A 19,681-nucleotide genomic window follows, 5' to 3' on the forward strand; every position below is an offset into this window, starting at 1 on the left:
GTCCTCCGCACGACCCGGAAGAGGAAGCGCGCGTGCGCGCTAAGTTTCAAGAGGGAGAGAAGCGGTGGCGGGAAAGAATGGCCAGCGGCGGTGATGGGGAGGAAGGTCCTTTCCGTTTCCGCCCCGCCGTGATCTTTTACCCGGCGGACCATCCCTTCTTCGAGGTAGGGAGACTCCTTGCTCTGCCTCCCGAGCTGGGGGTCGGCCTGCCATCGAAGCGGGCCGCCGCCGCCGCCTTCGATGGTTGTAAATCAGTGGTCCCCAAGCTTGGCAACTTTAAGACTTGTGGACTTCAACTCCCAGAATTCTCATAGCTAGCTGGAGAATTCTGGGAGTTGAAGTCCAAAAGTCTTAAAAGTTGCCGAGTTTGAAGACCTCTAATGTAAATCCTGTTCTCTTCCTCCCCAGGATGGCGACGTCCACCGGCATATGTACCTCCAAGGTCTCCTGGAAAACGTCACGAAGGACACGGAAAGGCCCAGGTGAAGATTGGGAGAGGTATCTGTAGAAGTGCCTCCTTCTTTCCTGGGAGCGCACCAGTGACCAGTCTGGAGGGATCTGGGCCTTTGCCCCTCTCCCTGAATAAAGGCTTCTGTTTCCAAAGGCAGGATCTTTTTAACCTTTTTAAGAAAAGACTGGTCAGCCATTTGTCTGGGATGTTGTAATGCAGAGGTGTCCAACCTTGGGAACTTTTGGGACTTGTGAACTTCAATTCCCAGAATCCCCCAGCCAGCACAGCTGTCATAAGTCTTGGAGTTTCAAGATTGGGCACCCCTGATTTAGTCTCCTGCTTGAGTATGGGGTTAGACTAGATGACTTCCAAAGTCTCTTCCAACTTTATGATTGTCCCAAAGGTGCTTTTTTTCAAGAGGCAACTGGGCTTTCTTGTTTTTCTTTGAAGGTGTTTTGCTTCTCATCCAAGAAGCTTCTTCAGCTCAGAGCCTCTTGGAAAAAAAAAGCACCTTTGGGACAACCATGACCTGGTTGACTGAGAATCTTCTTCAACAACTTCGTGATTCTGTTATCTCCCTCCCTCCCTCCCTCCCTCTCTCCCTCCCTCCCTCTCTCCCTCCCTCCCTCTCCTGCATTATAAAATCTTCAGCAGAAACAAGCTCATCCATAAGGGAGAGTTACACTAAATGCCTACCACCCCCCATTGACAATGGGGATGATTCTACTCTATTTACGTTGTTCCTTTAATTCAGTGCTTCTCAATTATTTTCTGTCATGCCCCCCCTAGGAAGAAGAAAACATTTCGCGCCCCCCCCCCCCCCCGCGCGACTGTAAATAGTATCATTTGTCTATAAAATTGTTATAAGTACACCTCTGCATAACATAGCACACCGGTCTTTCCTCGTCTCCCACCATAGTCACATGCTTTCTTTCCTCTTTCCCTCTTACTTGTCTATCCTTCCTTCCACCCTCCCTTCCTCCTTCCCTTCCTTCCTGCCTCCCTTCCAGTTCCCTCCTTCCTCTTTCCTCCTGCCTGCCTGCCTTCTTTCCCTCCTGCTTATCTATGCTTCCTTCCTTCCTTGCACCTCCCTCCCTTCTGCCTGCCTGCCTTCTTTCCTCTTTCCCTATCCTCCTATCCTTCTTTTCTCCCTCCCTCCTTCCCTGCCTCCCTTCCAGTTCCATTCTTCCCTCCTTCCTTCTGCCTCCTTCCTGCCTGCTTGCCTTCTTTCCTCTTTCCCTCCGGCGTGTCTGCTTTTCTTTCCTTCCTTCCACCTCCCTTCTGCCCTTCTTCTCTCCCTCCCTGCCAGCAGCTCCTTCAGCATCCCAGCTGGAAGCAGCAGCACAACAGTCGCCGTTACCAGGGGCGAAGGGGTGGCGGTGGCAAGATCGGGCGACCGCCGCCCCTTTGTCCCTTCCCCAACAGCGGCTGTTGCGGTGGAGCTTCCAGACGGAATGCTGGCGGTGGAGCTGCTAGCGGGGAGGCGAGCTACGCGGTGGCGAAGACGGGCGGTCCCATGCTTCCCTCCCTCCCACCCCCGCCCGAGCAGGCTTCTTGCACAGCTCCAGCCCGCGGCTCCAATGAAAATCCAGTCCGAAGTGCTGCCACTTCCAGGCGGCATATATTATGCCTCGCCCACGCCTTCGCCGCCGTTGCACCCAGATGGAAAGGGAGCCTTCGCGCCCCCCTTTATGGAGCCTCGCGCCCCCCCAGGGGGGCGCGCCCCACTATTTGAGAACCGCTGCTTTAATTATACAGCAACTCCCAAAGCAACTTTCAACCACTGTAAAGATTGTAAATAAAAATGCACTAAATAAATAAGCACAAGCCTTCTGGAATGTTGCAATCTGGTAAAGACTTGTTTTCTATGTTTTCTTTCAGAACCTCTGAATTTTCTTGCCAAATTGATGGATGCAGCCAGGTTTTCAACACCTTGGAGAGCTATGAACATCATTACAACATGCTGCACAGGAATGTGTGTTCTTCTTGCAAACGAGCCTTCCCTTCAACGCATTTGTTAGATGTTCACATTTTGGAGTGGCATGATTCCCTCTTCCAGATAATGGCAGAGAAGCAGAATATGGTAAATGGCCATGAGACCTATAGATTGCCTGCTATTCATTAGGTTCAGTACAAACATAAATCATACAGCTGTTATATTAACAGCTGCAATAATTTTGTAATCAAGAATGTTACCATTCTTGGTAACCAGCGTAACCACCATTTTTAGTTATAAAAAAATCCAAGAACATAAGCAGTGCTTGTAGTTCACTTTACTCTTTTGGGTATTGAAAACAGTAAGACTGCCTCATGGTTAGTTCACTTCATGGGTTCATGAACTACCATATTTTTGGGAGTATAAGATGCACCAAGATTTTGAAGAGGCAAATTAAAAAAAAAGTTTTTGCACTCTGCAAACCTCCCAAAAATGGCCCGCTTTTCATGAAAAAGGACCGGGTTTTTTTCAGAAAAAGGGCATGGAAAGCCTTTACGAGGCTTGTAGAGTGCTCCTGGCGGGTGCCACCCCCCAAAACGGGCAAAAATTGGCCATTTATTTTGCAAAAACGGACCCTTTTTTGTCAAAAAAATGGCATGCATAGCCTTTAGGAGGCTTGCAGAGTGCTCCTGGGGGCTGGAGGGGGGGGGTAAAATTGAGCAAAAAACGGCCCATTTTTCACTCATTTTTGCCCTCCCCAGCCCCCAGGAGCACTCTACAAGCCTCCTAAAGGCTATTCACAGCCATTTTGGTGAAGGGGGTGGAGTTTCAGGAGGCAAAAATGTTGTATTTAGTGTATAAGACGCACCCAGATTTTCAGCCTCTTTTTTGAGGGAAAAAGGTGCGTCTTATACTCTGAAAAATATGGTATTGTTAGCTCTGTCAGCTTGTTACTTGAGTTGGGAAGATCAAACTTATGTTCTGCCAGTACAGTTCCTAACAGTACACTAATAACTTCAAAGAACAGAGTACAGAATACTGATCAACCATCTTATTGGCTTTTCTGCCTCTTTGCAGTACCAGTGCTTGGTAGAAAGCTGTCCAGAGAAATTCAAGAACAGCAAAGACCGCAAGGATCACTTAATCACAGTTCATCAGTATCCATCTGATTTTCGCTTTGATAAATCCCTGAAAGCGCAAAGGTAAATGTGTAAATGGTTACATGGAATGTATGTTCCCCACAGCTCATTAGAAATGTTTTGATCTATGAATGGCAGATAATCTAAAATCCAGAAGTTATGATTACTGTTCAATCATTCTGTATTCTTTTTCTTGGAAGAGCAAAAGATAATTCTCTATCAACTTGATTAGTTAAATTAGTCTAAAGGAGAATGGCTGACCCATAGTTGGTAAATGAGTCGCTCAATAGTGAGATGAATGGCATATAAATGTAATAAAAATAAATGAGGAATGAATGCCAATATTTGTGTCCCAGGATAATGTTGCAGGATCTAGTCTGGGACCAGGGGTTTAGTCTTCCAAACTTTCGGATTTGTGCTGGAGCCCATCTTCGGGGCACTTCTTTCTCACCAGAATGTGAGAGAGAATAAAATAAATGAGTTTTGTGGTAGAATACAGCTCTGAAGCTAGGTTTCCCTGCTCAAAAGACCAAGCTAAATCACTACCAATAATGTTTTCTATATGACTGCTTAAAAGGAAAAAAAAAAAGACTGGCATGGATGTTAAAGCTTTTCTACAATGTTCTTGCCATCTGTTTTGACTCTGAGCTAAATTTCTGCAATAGGAAAGAGAAAATGAGGCCTTCATCAAAAGAAAGCAATGTGCCCATGGATATGACCGTGGAAGATTCAGAACAATTACACGTTGAGGCCATGGAAATAGGTCCAGATGAGCATATAATGGAAAGTGACTTTCAGTCTGAGACTGAAAGTGACTTTCAGTCTGTGGACTCTCCAGCATGTGGAAAATGGCTCTATAAATCAAGGTTGGTGGCTTTGCTTTTTTCAGAAGATTTGGAACCATCTTTTGGTATGAACATCCATCTATCTCTTCAAGAATTAGCATATTTTTGGTCACTAAAGACAAGGTAGTATTTATTGGGATTTTTTTTGGGGGGGGGGGGGCTAATGAATATTTTTCAGCAAACTAACGTCAGATTTCTGGAGTTCCTGTCCAATCTCATCTATTCTCATTGGAAATTAGCAAAAGTCTGATAACCAGCAAATCTGGATTTAATTGGTAAAAATTTAATAATTTGAAAACTTCACAATGTCAGAAATAATAATAATAATAATAATAATAATAATAATAATAATAATAATAATAATAATAATAATAATAATAATAATAATAATAATAATTTTAATTTGTTAGCCGCTCCCTCTCCACAAAGGACTCGGGGCGGCGTACAGTAAAACAGATAAAAACATAAAAACACATAAACATCTAAATACACACATATACAGAGACATACATACACGGAGGAGGTAACAATTACATCACAATCAGAATATTAAAAACCAGCTATTAAAATACCCCGTAATAATAACACAATTAATTAAAATTTAAAAGGACTGTCAGGAGGATAAGAAAGACTATGGTTGAGCCAGGCCAGATAGTTCAAAAAGGTGGGTCTTAAGCTTTACACGGAAGGAGCGGAGATCGGAGGTAATCCTGATGTCACGGGGGAGGTCATTCCACAGGGCTGGGCCCATCACAGAGAAGGCTCTGATCCTAGGTGTCGCCCCCCGGCACTGTTTAGTGGACGGCACCTGGAGAAGTCCCTCTCTGTGTGAGCGGATTGGTCGTAGGGATGTATGGGGCAGGATGCGATCCCGCATGTATCTAGGTCCTGTGCCATAAAGCGCTTTAAAGATCGTAATCAGAACCTTGAAACGCACTCGATAGACAACAGGAAGCCAGTGCAGCTCGCGCAGGAGAGGTGTTGCAGGGGAGTATCTGGTCCTCCCCATAATCACCCGCGCGGCCGCGTTCTGGACCAGCTGCAGTTTCCGAGTGCATCTCAAGGGAAGCCCCATGTAGAGAGCGTTGCAGTAGTCCAGGCGAGACGTCACCAGCGCATGGGTGACTGTGCGTAAGGCATCCCGGTCCAATAAGGGGCGCAATTGGCGCATCAGGCGAACCTGATGGAACGCCCCCCTTGCCACGGCTGTCACATGGTCATCCATGGACAGCCGGGCATCCAGGAGGACGCCCAAATTGCGCACCCGTTCCACGGGGGCCAGTTGCTCGCCTCCGATGGCCAGAGATGGAAGCAACTGGTTGAACCGGGGGGCCGGAAGCCACAACCACTCCGTCTTGGAAGGGTTGAGTTTTAGTCGGTTGCCATCCATCCAGACCTGCACGGCCTCCAAACACCGGGACATCATTTCGACGGCCTCGTTGGGGTGGTTCGGGGTGGAAATGTACAGCTGAGTATCATCAGCATACAGATGATATCCCACCCCAAAGCCACGGATGATCTCACCCAGCGGTTTCATGTATGTGTTGAACAGGAGTGGCGAGAGCACCGACCCCTGTGGCACCCCGCACGTGAGGGGGCTCAGGGTCGATCTCTGCTCCCCTGCCAACACACGTTGCGTCCGGCCAGAGAGGTAGGAGCCAAACCACCGTAAAACGGTGACCCTGACTCCCAACCCCTCTAGCCGGTGCAACAGGATACCATGGTCGATGGTATCGAACGCCGCCGAGAGATCTAATAGGACCAGGATAGAGGAACAACCCCTATCTCTGGCCCTCCAGAGATCATCAACCAACACGACCAAGGCCGTCTCCGTGCTGTGCCCGGGTCGGAAGCCGGACTGGCGCGGGTCTAGATAATCATTCTCCTCCAGGTGACGTGGAAACTGTTGCGCCACCACACTCTCTACAACCTTCGCTAAAAAGGGAAGGTTGGAGACTGGACGATAATTAACTAGCTCCGATGGGTCCAGAGAAGGCTTCTTGAGCAGGGGTCTCACAACCGCCTCTTTCAAGGCGGCCGGCAGAGACCCGTCGCCCAGCGAAGTGTTCACTAGGCCCAGGAGCCAGTCGCGTGTAACCTCCCAGGATGCCAGTACAAGCCAGGAGGGACACGGGTCCAATAAACGTGGTAGGTCCACGCAACCTGTCCAAATCCTCGATGGCAACCGAGTCAAACTCCTCCCAGAATGGTCCCTCAAGACTCGCCTCGGGCGCCTCTACTGGACCACTGAAAGGGGCCCATCCCATCCGGATTTGAGCGACTTTGTCCTGTAGATATTTCCCAAACTCCTCTGCTCTGTCCTGTAAAGGGGCTTCCCGCGGCCCCTCAAACAAGAGGGAGCGTGTCACCCGAAACAGGGCGGCAGGGCGGTTATCTGCGGACGCAATAAGAGCGGCACAATGTTGACGTTTGGCCGCTCTTAATGCCACAAGGTACGTCCTCAAATAGGCTCGTGCCTGTGCTCGGTCAAATTCGGAACGGGAGGATCTCCAACGACTCTCTAGGCATCTCTTGTGGCGTTTCATCACCCTTAGCTCCTCGGTAAACCAAGGGGCCCGGGTGGTTCGTCGCCACAGGAGAGGCCGCAAAGGCGCCACCCGGGTAAACCTCCCTCGTGGCCCAACCAGGTCTCAGTTATTCCTGCGAGGTCCGGCTCCCCCTCCAAAATTAGATCGTAGATGAGGGGGGCCTTATTGACAACGGACCTCGCATTGCATAACAACAGTCTCAGGCCTTGGGTCTGTAGATCCTGACCACCTAGTATGCAGGGGTTGGTGCAAGCGACCGGGAATGACCAAAAACCCCGGTCTCCCAACCGACTACGCGTTCTTGATCTGTCCTCGCACCTGCCTCTCCCCACGACTGTTGGTATCAAAGAGCCCTGTAATGGAATGCTGTCCTCCCTCTCCTCCCCCACCCCGCTCCCTCCACTTTCGACCACACCTAGGCGCCTGGCTCTACCATCACTCCTGACCTGGTCCCCCCCCCATCCCTGGAACCCCTTACAGTTTTTAAAAAACATTTAATTAAAAAGCCCCTCAGTGTACGCTTCCTCCACCTCTCTGGGTTAATAAACCCGTCCTCAAGGTGGGCCCTTGAAAGGGCAGGAGGCCATAACTGCGAGAGGGGGGACTCTCGCAGCAATAGCAGGTCTAGCCTCGTATATACCATATTAAACAGGGCCAAAGCTCGTCAAGTGGGAGCTGTCGGTATTAATATGCATTAGCAGCCTCAGATCCCACTAAGGGGATAGAAATGTTTAAGAGACGTTAAATATGCTCAATTCAGAAATAGTTAAAGAATTAACGTATCTTTTGGAGTATAAGACACACTGGAGTACAAAACGCACCAAGGTTTTGAAGAGGCAAATTAAAAAAAAAAAGTTTTTGCACTCTGCAAACCTCCCCAAAATGGCCCGTTTTTTGTGAAAACGTTTCCCTCCCCCCAAAAAGGCATGAAGGCATTTAGGAGGCTTTCAGAGTGCTCCTGGGGGGTGCCTTCCCCCAAAATGGGTTCGTTTTTTGTCAAAGGATTTGCATGCATAGCCTGTAGGAGGCTTATAGAGTACTCCTGAGGGCTGAGGAGGGGGGGTTAAAATTGAGCAAAAAATGGCCTGTTTTTCACTCATTTCTGCCCTCCCCAGCCCCCAGGAGCTCTCTGAAAGCCTTCTACAGACTCTGCATGGTCATTTTGGTGAAGGGAGCAGGGCTTCGGGAGGCAAAAATGCTGTATTCAGTGTATAAGACGCACCCAGATTTTCAGCCTCTTTTTTTGAGGGAAAAAGGTGTGTCTTATACTCTGAAAAATACGGTAATTCTATCTTTTAGCTAATTGCTGACCAAAAGGGAGGGGGGGAGGGAACTGGCAAGACTCATACAGGATTATTTTTCCTCTTTAGATTACTGCAAAACTAGTATTGTCTTTCAACTATAGCACACTAAGGAATTGTTTGGAAATATAAGAAACTTTAGGACAGGACTATTACCGGGTCTTGAACCTTTTGGGACCAGGTGGTGGAACTGGTGGGCACATACATGTGCAAGCAGTAGGTGACCAGGCAGGCACATGCTTCATTTGTGCAAATGGCAGATGCATGTGCCTGCCACTTGCACAAATGGAGCTATACCACCCCCTCTCTCCCTGCCCCTGCTACTCCGCAAAGCTGAAAAAGTTGGAGAATTCTGCTTTAGGAGGACTTGTTAGCCTGTATTCAGTTGTTTATTGTATTACTATAACTAAGCCAGGTTGTACTGTTGTCGCATTTTGTCTTTCAGAATTCCACCCACTATTTGTTTTGGGCAAGGGGCTACCCGTGTCTTCAAAGGCAGAAAAAAGAAAAGCTGAATATGACAGCCAGGAGGAATTTCATCAGCAGAAAAGTGCCTTAAAACTAGAGCAAAGCTCCGGCTTCATTTACTAGGAAGTCAGGGAAATGAACAGAGGCAAAGCAAATTAAATATTGGAACTGCTTCCCGCCCTTCCCAAATGGAGGTATTTTAGTAGGAGCTGCAAAATGCTACTTCTGACTTGGTTGTTGTAGTCCAACTCCATTTAAAGTGTCAGAAGTAAAGATTTCCCCGTCCAGTCGTATCTGACTTTGCGGGGGAGGGGTTCCCATCTCCGTTTCCTAGCTGAGGGAGCAAGCATTGTCCAAAGATGCTTCCGCAGTCATGCTTCACTTTGGTGCATGGAACTTTGTTACCTTCCCACCAAAGTGGTACCTATTTATCTACTCACGTGCATGCTTTTGAACAGCTAGGTTGGCAGGAACTGGGGAGGAATAACTACTAGACCACTATCTCCCCTATGTGTTAGAAATAGCCCTGTCCTGTTTCTAGAACATTTCAAATTATAGGGTGTGGAACTGTTATAATAATAAAACAGCACCTGTGCTTTGGTACAACTATCCTGATCTTTACACCAACATTGTAAAGTAGACTGTCGTGTTGCTAAATATCAGATAATATCAGACAATTCAGGAGATGCAGGTGCATTGGGAGTTGTTGGGTTCAAATTTAATTCTGTTGTGCCTGAATGGGCATAAGCTTACTTTGAAATGCTTCTAAGTAGTTACTTTGCACTGTTTTTGAGAATAACTTCTGGCTATGCTGCTATAAGGTGGTTTTTTAAAATTTATTTATTTATTTTATTTATTTATATACTGCCTTTATTATGTTCACAAACAACTCAAGAGGGCAAACATATCCAACCTGTGTTCTTCCTCACCCACCTACCCCCAACAACAACCCTGTGAGGTGTATTGGGCTGAGAGAGCTAACTGGCCCACGGTCCTCCATCTGGCTTTCATGGCTAAGATGTGACTAGAACTCACAGACACCCACTTTTTATTCCGGTGCCTTAACCAGTTGACAAAAGTGGTGCTCAGATACGACTTTTAGCTATTATTTAGTTTTAGAGATGACTGCTACTGTCGCCAATATACTTCAGAAACCCTTCAAAGCAGCAATGGCGGGCAAATACAAAACGTTTGCCTGCCTGTGCCTACAATACAGGGAGTCTTCAACTTACAACAGTTTGCTTAGTGACCTTTCAGTGGCACTAAAAGCATGACTTACCGTATTTTTTGGAGTATAAGACCCACCGTTTTTCCTCAAAAAAGAGGCTGAAAATCTGGGTGCGTCTTATACACTGAATACAGCATTTTTTGCCTCCGGAAACCCCGCCCCCTTTGCCTCCGGAAACCCCGCCCCCTTTGCGAAAATGGCCGTGCATAGCTTGTAGGAGGCTTTCAGAGAGCTCCTGAGGGCTGGGGAGGGCAGAAATGAGCAAAAAACAGGCCGTTTTTTGCTCAATTTTGCCCCCTCCCCCAGAACCTCTATAAGCTTCCTAAAGGCTATCCATGCCCTATTTTTGACAAAAAAACGGGCCCGTTTTTTGCTCAGTTTTGGTCCCCCCACTCCCTCAGGAGCACTCTACAAGCCTTCTAAGGGCTATTTATGCCCTTTTTTTGAAAAAAAAAACCGGACCCATTTTGGTGAAAAACGGACTGTTTTGGGGAGGTTTGCAGAGTGCAAAAACTTTTTTTAAAAAATTTGCCTCTTCAAATCCTTGGGGCATGTTATATTCTGGTGCATCTTATACTTCAGAAAATACGGTATGACCATTTTTCAAAGTTAAAACCGTTGCAACATTCCCGTGACCATGTGATCAAAATTCAGACGCTTGGCAACCGACTGATATTTATGTATCCCAAGCTCACGTAATCACTGCGACCTTCTGACCAGCAAAGTCAATGGAGAAGCCACATTCACTTAACAACTGTGACAGGAAAGGTCGTGAAATGAGGCAAAATTAACAAATGTTTCGCTTAGCAACAGAAATTTGGGGCTCAATTGTAGTTGTAACTCGAGGACTACCTGTGTATATGCCACTCAATTCCAAAAAGCTCTGAATGTCTTCTAGATAAAAAAATACGATGAATGAAATACAATAGAATAGAATGAAAATGTTAATCCAAATTACTTGGTTTAATCCGAAAACCAATAACAATCAACTTTTCTAACTATTATCGCCTTAAAGATAACTATGTCAGGGTTCCAAGTAACACCCCCAACGAAAGAAGACTCTGAGGCTTGAAGTTCCTCAAAGTTCCATTTTATTAGAGATGTCATATTGGCACATCTGGAAAAACTCGAATCTGAAAGCTTCCAGGTTTTCCCCACCCAGATGAAAGTCCAAGCCCCTGCCCACACCCACATGTCTGTCACACGGCCCAATCAGGCACCGTCCCAACTGGAGATGCCTCCCAGCCATACCCCTCCAGGGGCAGGGCAAGATGTCCTTGACTTTCTCAGAAAGGAATGCTATTAGGACTATATATGTCTTTCATACTCCATATAATCCTCTCTCCCATTTTCCCACAGCATTAAATGGGGCAGGCCTGAAGGCCCATTGCAAAAGATGGCTTCCAGGCCTGATAAACTCAGTTCTTTGAGGTAGGTCAGAACAGAAATGACAGAACAGACTCCAGAAATCTGACTGGACCTACAGTATAATAACATGATATACTGACAGAGTCTTCAAAGTCTGACTGAGTTTTCTCCTCTCCCTCTTTTATGATAGTGAATTAGGGGAAAGTTTTTTTTTTAATGTCTTGGTATTGCCTGGGGTCAAACTTCAGGTAGTCCTCCACTTGCAACCATCCATTTAACAACCATTCTTTTTACAGTGACACTAGAAAAAAAAAGTGTCTTACAGCTGGTCATCACATTTAAAACCACTGCATCACCTCCATGGTCACATGATCAGAATTTGGATACTTGGCAACCGGAGTGTATTTAGGATAGTCGCAGCATTCTGGGACCGCGTGACCGCCATTTGCAATCTTCCCAACTGACTTCCAACAAGCAGAGTCAATGGAGCAAGCCTGATTCGTTTAATGACCCTACGATTCACTTAAATGCAGTGATTCGTTTTACTGAAGAAATAAAGGGAGAAGGCAGTTTTTCAGTAATCCAGATCATATGAGTCAAGTAGTTTAAAAGTGGAACTTTTGAATGGCAACTGGCAACCAATGCAACTCTTATTCTAGCAAGCTAGGAGGCCTCCTTGTTTGGCTGAGCCTCCCCCTCCCTCCCTGATGTTTTCAAAGGCAGCTGCATATTGTATGAGTTGCAATAATCAAATAAAAATTATCTGGGCATGAGCAACTGTGAGTGGGTCTTTTGATCTAATCTAGTTGTGACAGCTGGACAGAATGATGCAAAGTAGACTCTTAAGAACACCTCCAGGTTACAAGCTAGTTTGATCTGGGGGACTGCAGCTCATCTTGAATTAAACACATCTCAGCTTCCAAACCTTCCACTCTGTCTTTGTGGGATTGAGTCTGTTTCTCCCTTATCCAGACCTTTAAAACCTCCCTCAAGAATAGTGCCTCAACCATATTTCCTATCCCTGGGTTGAATGTTCTTCAATGGGAAGTGTATTTGGCTCCAACTCTGGTTGACTCATGGAAGCAGCTGAAAATGGAGCTGTTCCAGAGGGCATCTGAAGTGTAAAATTTTGTATTTTTCATTGTATGTTTTTGTAATTTTGATTTATATTGCTACTTATTTGCCTTGAGCCGCAAGAGTTGGCTTGATGACTGTGACTGTGTTTGATTTTGAAAAACAGAGTTGGCATATCAGCAGGACACTAATGGTAAGGATGAAGAGGGTTCTACGGTTTATGCTTGTTACAAAAAAAGAAAATTTACGGAAAGAGATTAAAATAACAAAGAAGAAACCAGTCAACAAAGAATAAAAAAAACCATAAAAATTATTTCTTCCCTGTTGCCTGGCCTCATTGTCTCTTCTTCCCCTTGCCTACTGTATTCAGTTTTGGTCGCCACGATATAAAAAAAGATGTGGAGACTCTAGAAAGAGTGCAGAGAAGAGCAACAAAGATGATCGGGGGAGTGGAGGCTAGAACATAAAGAGCAGTTGCTGGAATATATTTAGTCTTATGAAAAGAAGGACTAGGGGAGACATGATAGCAGTGTTCCAATATCTCAGGGGTTGACACAAAGAAGAGGGAGTCAAACTATTCTTCAAAGCAACCGAGGATAGAACAAGAAGCAATGGGTGAAAACTAATCAAGCAGAGAAGCAACTTAGAGCTGAGGAGAAATTTCCTGACAGAACAATTAATCAGCGGAACAACTTGCCTCTAGAAGTTATGAATGCTCCAACAGTGGACGTTTTAAGAAGATGTTGGATAACCATTTGTCTGAAGTGGTATAGGGTTTCCTGCCTGAATGGGGGGTTGGACTAGAAGACCTCCAAGGTCCCTTCCAAGTATGCTATTCTATTCTAAGTACACAGATTAGAATATTTATTACAAAAAGGTCACAGTTCGGAGTAAATGTTTTCATTGGCTCATTCGCCCCAGTTCAAATCATATCAGAAATCAAGGATTTTTAAAAATTACATTCTGCAATACTGAACTGCACTTGCCAATTTATTGGAATGATGAGGTTTTGAACTCTTTGTAACCATTCGATTTTGCCACCTTGAATTCTGGTCTCCTGTCAAAATGGGCCCCATTTGAAACTCCAAAATTAGGAGCAAAGTCCAGGTATATTATGATTTTAAAAGATTTGTATCCCTTAATATTTTGTCTTAGAAACAGAAAGCAACGAAGAAGGAAGGCTCTCTTTATGATCATTTGTTTCATCTTGGAGACAGGCAGGAACAATTTTAGGTGCCTAGAGATAATTCCAAATTCCCACTATTCTAAAATGCAAGAAAAGTAGAATGTTTAATATGGTCTAAAAACAGGCTTGATTTGCCATGTATGAAATAAAATAAATAAATAAATAAATAAAATACTTGATTAAATTAGTTTATAAGTATTTCTTTTTTTTATAAAAAGTTTTTTATTTTTATTCTCTTATATATAGTTATAGATATACATTCACATAGTTATTCTATTGTTATAGAAAAGAAAGTATTGGTATATATGTTCAAGAATGAGATATTGAGGAAAAAAATAGTTAGGATATGATAATGAAGAAAAGGCAATAGGGAAGGATAAGTATAAAATTATAAGAGGGTTTGCGGGAATACCATCCCGAAAATACACCAGTTCAGAGCTGAAAAGAGACAAGCACAACAACAGAAAAAAGGAAGAAAGTAGGAGAAGAGAAGAGAGGAAAGGGGAGAGAAGGAAGAAAGAGGAAAGGAGAGGAAGGAGGGAAGGAATAGAAAGGAGGGAGGGTAGAAGAGGGAAGAGGAAGAGAGTAGGAGAGAGGTAAGGGAAGTAGGAAAAAAAAGGAGAAGAGGAAGAAAGTAGAGAAGGGAGAGAGGGTAAAAAGAAAAGAAAAAATAGGGTGGTGACAATACAAAATAAGTGTATGGGATAGTAAGAAAAGGAACCTGGGATGTTTATTTTAACTTCTTATATGGAAAAACAAACATGTAAAAGTGATAAAGATAAATATGAACGTTAAAAGTATTTCTGCAAATGATATTTTGCTTGGCAATGGAATGATAAACATGGAACTAGAATAGACTGGAAAATGTGAACTTATTAAGATCCTGTTCTTTTACTGGCATGCAGGAACACTGTTTGGATAGGGCCTTCTAAACCATACAGCGCTACGGTGGAAGCACCGTTTCCCAATATGGTTTTCATAGTTTAACTATAATAATAACTATAATAACTATAGAGACGCAAACTGGCAGCTGTTACTGAAGAGATGCTGCTTGAGCTTTTTGAGTTCTTCCATCATTATAAGTAGGAATAGGCAGTCCATGGGCTGCAGGTGATGCAGCACGATGAGATTGTGCTGCTGAATTTGGGCAACTTGTTTTTAAGGCTTGTGAAAAGCTTTCGCGGGATCCTTATGCAATAGCAATAGCACTTAGACTTACATACCGCTTCGTAGTGCTTTTTACAGCCCTCTCTAAGCGGTTTACAGAGTCAGCCTATTGCCCCCAATAATCTGGGTCCTCATTTTACCCACCTCGGAAGGATGGAAGGCTGAGTCAACCTTGAGCCGGTGAGATTTGAACTGCTGAACTGCAGCTAGCAGTCAGCTGAAGTAGCCTGCAGTACTGAACTCTAACCATTGCGCCACTACGGCTCATGCCCACCTTTAATTCACTTCCAGACCCCAAAATAGGTTTAAAATGTCTGTCATTGATTTACAGTTCTTGGGAGATCAGAGTACACCATCAAATAGCCTTCAAAGAGTTGGCAGCCTATGTTGTGGCCTTCTTACTTTCAAGTGCTGCCTTCTTCAAAAGCACCAGAATCTTCAACTGAGCTAATTAAAATGCCTCATGGGGAGTCTCATATTCTAGTACTCCAGTCAGGAAGCTACAAGAACATATAGTGACCAGATAAGGCCCAAGCAGATTGTGAAACACATGGAGCCAAGAAAAAAGCATTTCCTATTGAAGAAACCCTTTATCCTGTAGTGATCGTGTTCTATCTAAAGTGGATCCCACCTAAAATAGGTTCAGCATCATATCCTGAGGTGTTCATGGATAAAAAAAAAATAGAATTTTTCATTGGCCAAGTGTGATTGGACACACAAGGAATTTGTCTTTGGTGCATATGCTCTCAGTGTAGATAAAAAGACAAGATACATTCGTCATGAATCATAAGGTACAGCACTTAATGATAAAAATACCCTACAGATTAATATGATTTGATGTGTGCTGCTGTACATATTACTTAACATCAAGACAATTGTTTCTAGATGAGCATCAGGAGCCTAGAATCTTTAAATAAGATTTTAAGAAGCCATTTTAAGAAAACATTCTGTCTTTTATTCCTTTACGTAAAGCCACCAATAACTTTGAGGAATAAGCTAAAATATAACAGAGTAAAAGATGTACTTTTGGTACCATCACAAATTATATTTCTCTCATTTTTTTCTCTCCTAAGTTGAGGAGGATAGATTTCCCTATAGGTGAATCAATGCAAACAGCTTTTTCTTCTGCCTTAGGGTGAAACGGCTGAGGGGGTGCCCATCTTCAAGATACAACAGGGTATCTGGGAGTTACAAGCATTTGCACACAACGAAATCACTTGTAAGAAGGCTTACAAGTGAACCAAGAGGAAAAAAATAAAACATGCCTAGAGCGAATTAACAGGTTTGGAGGAAAGAGAAACAAGGCAAAAAAGAGCAGCGGTTTTTTTTTTCTATTCCCTATTGCTTTGTAGAAGAAATAGTGCTTTGCCCATAAATAATGCAATTTCTAAGTACCCCAAAGGTACCAAAAAGACAGGCTGTTATCTTCACACACTGACAAAGTAGCCTTAATGCATCTCCGATAGAAGTTATTGCTCTTCATTCAACAGCCTTTTTAATGGCTTGTATTTTCTGTTTGGCTGTCCGCTTCGGCTGACATACAAGTCTTCAATCCTTGGAGTTTATGCACACGCGCACACACACAGCAACACACACAGACTTGGGCTTGCTTTTTCTACATTAAAAATGTCTCTGATGTAGCCAAGGACTAGTGAGGCATCTCGGGCCACATGAACACAACACCTGCATTGTGATAACCCACCTTTAGGGTTTAATATATATTGTGTGAACATGTTTTTGGCCATGTGCTTAAGGTCTGGTGAATGACTGTTGATGATGAACAAAACGCTCAAGCATAGCAACACGGCTTGGGGCAGGGAAAGAGGCAGAATGCTAGCTATACCTCCTGGGAAGTAGCAGAAGTCAAAATGTACTATCCTAGACAGGCACCTTTCCATACAGAGACTATATTGACAGTCTTCTGCAAGGGGGAGAGGAGTAGCAAGTGATGTGTGTCGTGACAAACCATGTGGCTTCCATCAACACAAAGTGGCCATTAACTACTATAGTCTGTTGTCTGAAGTTTGCTGCTGTTGGTTCGTTGATTCCATGTGTTGCACAAGCCGGAGAAAATGGAATAAATCGCTACAGTTTTCAGACTAAATGTAGCTATGCATGTCATGGGAAACAGCTTGAGGCAACTTCAGAAACAAACATGAATACAATGCGAATTTTGTGGAGTAGGAAACATTTCTTCAGAGTATCCGTGAAAGTGTAATTTGAGAACCATCCATGGAAATATCCATGAAAAGTAGAATATGCCAACCATCAGATGTCTTTTAGACATCACAACAACTGGCTGTCCCAAAGAGTGGCCTTTCTAAAACACAGCTATGTGCAGAAGACAGGTTTGGTTTTAAGCATCTGGCCTGGAAACACCTCAATTCAAGTCCTGGGGGGGGGGCATGTCACTCCACTAAAGACCCCTCCTGATGATTTGGGATCTGGTCTCTCTCAGCCCAACCCACCAAATGCAATAGAAGTGTTTTCATGGAGATACCTCAGAAAAAAATCAATGCTAAAAGAAATCAACCTTGACTATCCTTTGAAAGAACAGATACTGAAGCTGAAGCTCAAATACTTTGACCACCAAATGCAAAAGGTGCATGGAAAGGCCCCTCACATTGGGAAGGGAAGGCTAGATATTCCCAAAGGTATTTTTTTCAAAACTGGACTGGTGACTGGACTTTCTTTGTTTTTTCTTGAAGATGTTTCTTGGATAACCGCCCTGCCGCCCTGTTTCGGGTGACTCGCTCCCTCTTGTTTGAGAGACCGCGGGAAGCCCCTTTACAGGGCAGAGCAGAGGAGTTTGGGAAATATCTACAGGACAAAGTCGCTCAAATCCGGATGGGATGGGCCCCTTTCAGTGGTCCAGTGGAGACGCCCGAGGCGAGTCTTGAGGGACCGTTCTGGGAGGAGTTTGACTCGGTTGCCATCGAGGATTTGGACAGGTTGCGTGGACGTCTGCGTCCTACCACATGTTTATTGGACCCGTGTCCCTCCTGGCTTGTACTGGCATCCTGGGAGGTTACGCGCGACTGGCTCCTGGGCCTAGTGAACGCTTCGTTGGGTGAGGGGTTTCTACCGGCCGCCTTGAAAGAGGCGGTTGTGAGGCCCCTGCTCAAGAAGCCTTCCCTGGACCCAACGGATCTAGTCAATTATCGTCCAGTCTCCAACCTTCCCTTTTTAGCGAAGGTTGTAGAGAGTGTGGTGGCACAACAGTTTCCACGTCACCTGGAGGAGAATGATTATCTAGACCCGCGCCAGTCCGGCTTCCGACCCGGGCACAGCACGGAGACGGCCTTGGTCGCGTTGGTTGATGATCTCTGGAGGGCCAGAGATAGGGGTTGTTCCTCTATCCTGGTCCTATTAGATCTCTCGGCGGCGTTCGATACCATCGACCATGGTATCCTGTTGCACCGGCTAGAGGGGCTGGGAGTCAGGGGCACCGTTTTACGGTGGTTTGGCTCCTACCTCTCTGGCCGGACGCAACGTGTGTTGGCAGGGGAGCAGAGATCGACCCGGAGCCCCCTCACATGTGGGGTGCCACAGGGGTCGGTGCTCTCGCCTCTCCTGTTCAACACATACATGAAACCGCTGGGCGAGATCATCCGTGGTTTTGGGGTGGGATATCATCTGTATGCTGATGATACTCAGCTATACATTTCCACCCCGAACCACCCCAACGAGGCCGTTGAAATGATGTCCCGGTGTTTGGAGGCCGTACGGGTCTGGATGGATGGCAACCGACTAAAACTCAACCCTTCCAAGACGGAGTGGCTGTGGCTTCCGGCCTCCCGGTTCAACCAGTTGCTTCCATCTCTGGCCATTGGGGGCGAGCAACTGGCCCCCATGGAACGGGTGCGCAATTTGGGCGTCCTCCTGGATGCCCGGCTGTCCATGGATGACCATGGAACAGCCGTGGCAAAGGGGGCGTTCCATCAGGTTCGCCTGATGCGCCAATTGCGCCCCTTATTGGACCGGGATGCCCTACGCACAGTCACCCATGCGCTGGTGACGTCTCGCCTGGACTACTGCAATGCTCTCTACATGGGGCTTCCCTTGAGATGCACTCGGAGACTGCAGTTGGTCCAGAATGCGGCCGCGCGGGTGATTATGGGGAGGACTAGATACTCCCCTGTAACACCTCTCCTGCGCGAGCTGCACTGGCTTCCTGTAGTCTTCCGAGTGCGTTTCAAGGTTTTGATTATGATCTTTAAAGCGCTTCATGGCACAGGACCTAGTTACATGCAGGATCGCATCCTGCCCCATACATCCCTACGACCAATCCGCTCACACAGAGAGGGACTTCTTCGGGTGCCGTCCGCTAAACAGTGTCGGGGGGCGACACCCAGGAGCAGAGCCTTCTCTGTGATGGGCCCAGCCCTGTGGAATGACCTCCCCCGTGACATCAGGATTACTTCCGATCTCCGCTCCTTCCGTGTACAGCTGAAGACCCACCTCTTTCAATTATCTGGCCTGGCTCAACCGTAAATTTTTTCTTATTCCTCCTGACAGTCCTTTTAAATTTTAAATTGTGGTATTACTAATGGGGTATTTTAATGGTGACTTTTAATTGTCTAAATGTGATGTAATTTGTTACCTCCTCCGTGCATGTATGTCTTTGTATATGTGTGTATTTGGATGTCTATGTGTTTGCACATATGTTTTATGTTTTATATGCTTTATTGTACGCCGCCCCGAGTCCTGTCTGGAGAGGGAGCGGCTAATAAATTCAAATTTATTATTATTTATTATTATTATTATTAAGAAGCGGAAATTCTTTGAGCAAGGAAAAAAAAAACCAGAAAACAAAACAAAAAACAAACAAACAAATGAAGTCCAGTCGCCTTTTGAAAAAAATCTTCCTTTGGGACAACCATGACCTGGATGACTGAGAATCTCCAGAGATATGATTGAGTAGATATTGTTAAGGGGCATGCTGTTTAAGGTAGACTCAGGGAGACAG

At 45.3% G+C, this 19,681-nt stretch overlaps 1 protein-coding gene and 1 long non-coding RNA gene across 5 annotated transcripts in view; both read left to right on the forward strand.

The window, feature by feature from the left end:
* Positions 1-19,681, forward strand: part of LOC309383025 — a 904,876-nt gene that overhangs the window by 108,186 nt on the left and 777,009 nt on the right. The gene's annotated exons all lie outside the window — the stretch shown is intronic.
* Positions 11-13,224, forward strand: ZNF511 (zinc finger protein 511). Of its 3 annotated transcripts, XR_014173745.1 has the most exons (7): positions 11-164; positions 409-482; positions 2,333-2,534; positions 3,465-3,589; positions 4,192-4,392; positions 8,667-8,883; positions 11,582-13,224. XR_014173745.1 is itself a non-coding variant. In XM_081935108.1 (6 exons), exons 1-6 carry the CDS (start codon positions 78-80, stop codon positions 8,734-8,736), a joined length of 759 nt encoding a protein of 252 aa, XP_081791234.1. In that variant the 5' UTR covers positions 11-77; the 3' UTR covers positions 8,737-10,093. The 3 variants fall into 3 exon arrangements, 2 of the variants coding, with proteins under 2 accessions (XP_081791234.1, XP_081791235.1); XM_081935108.1 differs by lacking the exon at positions 11,582-13,224 and having other exon boundaries at positions 8,667-10,093; XM_081935109.1 differs by lacking the exon at positions 11,582-13,224 and having other exon boundaries at positions 31-164; positions 409-498; positions 8,667-10,094.

The sequence above is a fragment of the Natrix helvetica genome (assembly GCF_964273705.1).
Source record: "Natrix helvetica genome assembly, chromosome: 1".
In the NCBI taxonomy this organism is placed as follows: domain Eukaryota; kingdom Metazoa; phylum Chordata; class Lepidosauria; order Squamata; family Natricidae; genus Natrix; species Natrix helvetica.

Bases quoted from the DNA above. Each gene is read 5' to 3' on its own strand.
- ZNF511 (XM_081935108.1), top strand. From the start codon at position 78: ATGGCCAGCGGCGGTGATGGGGAGGAAGGTCCTTTCCGTTTCCGCCCC. The intron at 2,535-3,464 runs GTAAATGGCCAT...GCCTCTTTGCAG, and splicing joins TGGCAGAGAAGCAGAATATG to TACCAGTGCTTGGTAGAAAG. The intron at 3,590-4,191 runs GTAAATGTGTAA...TTTCTGCAATAG, and splicing joins AAATCCCTGAAAGCGCAAAG to GAAAGAGAAAATGAGGCCTT.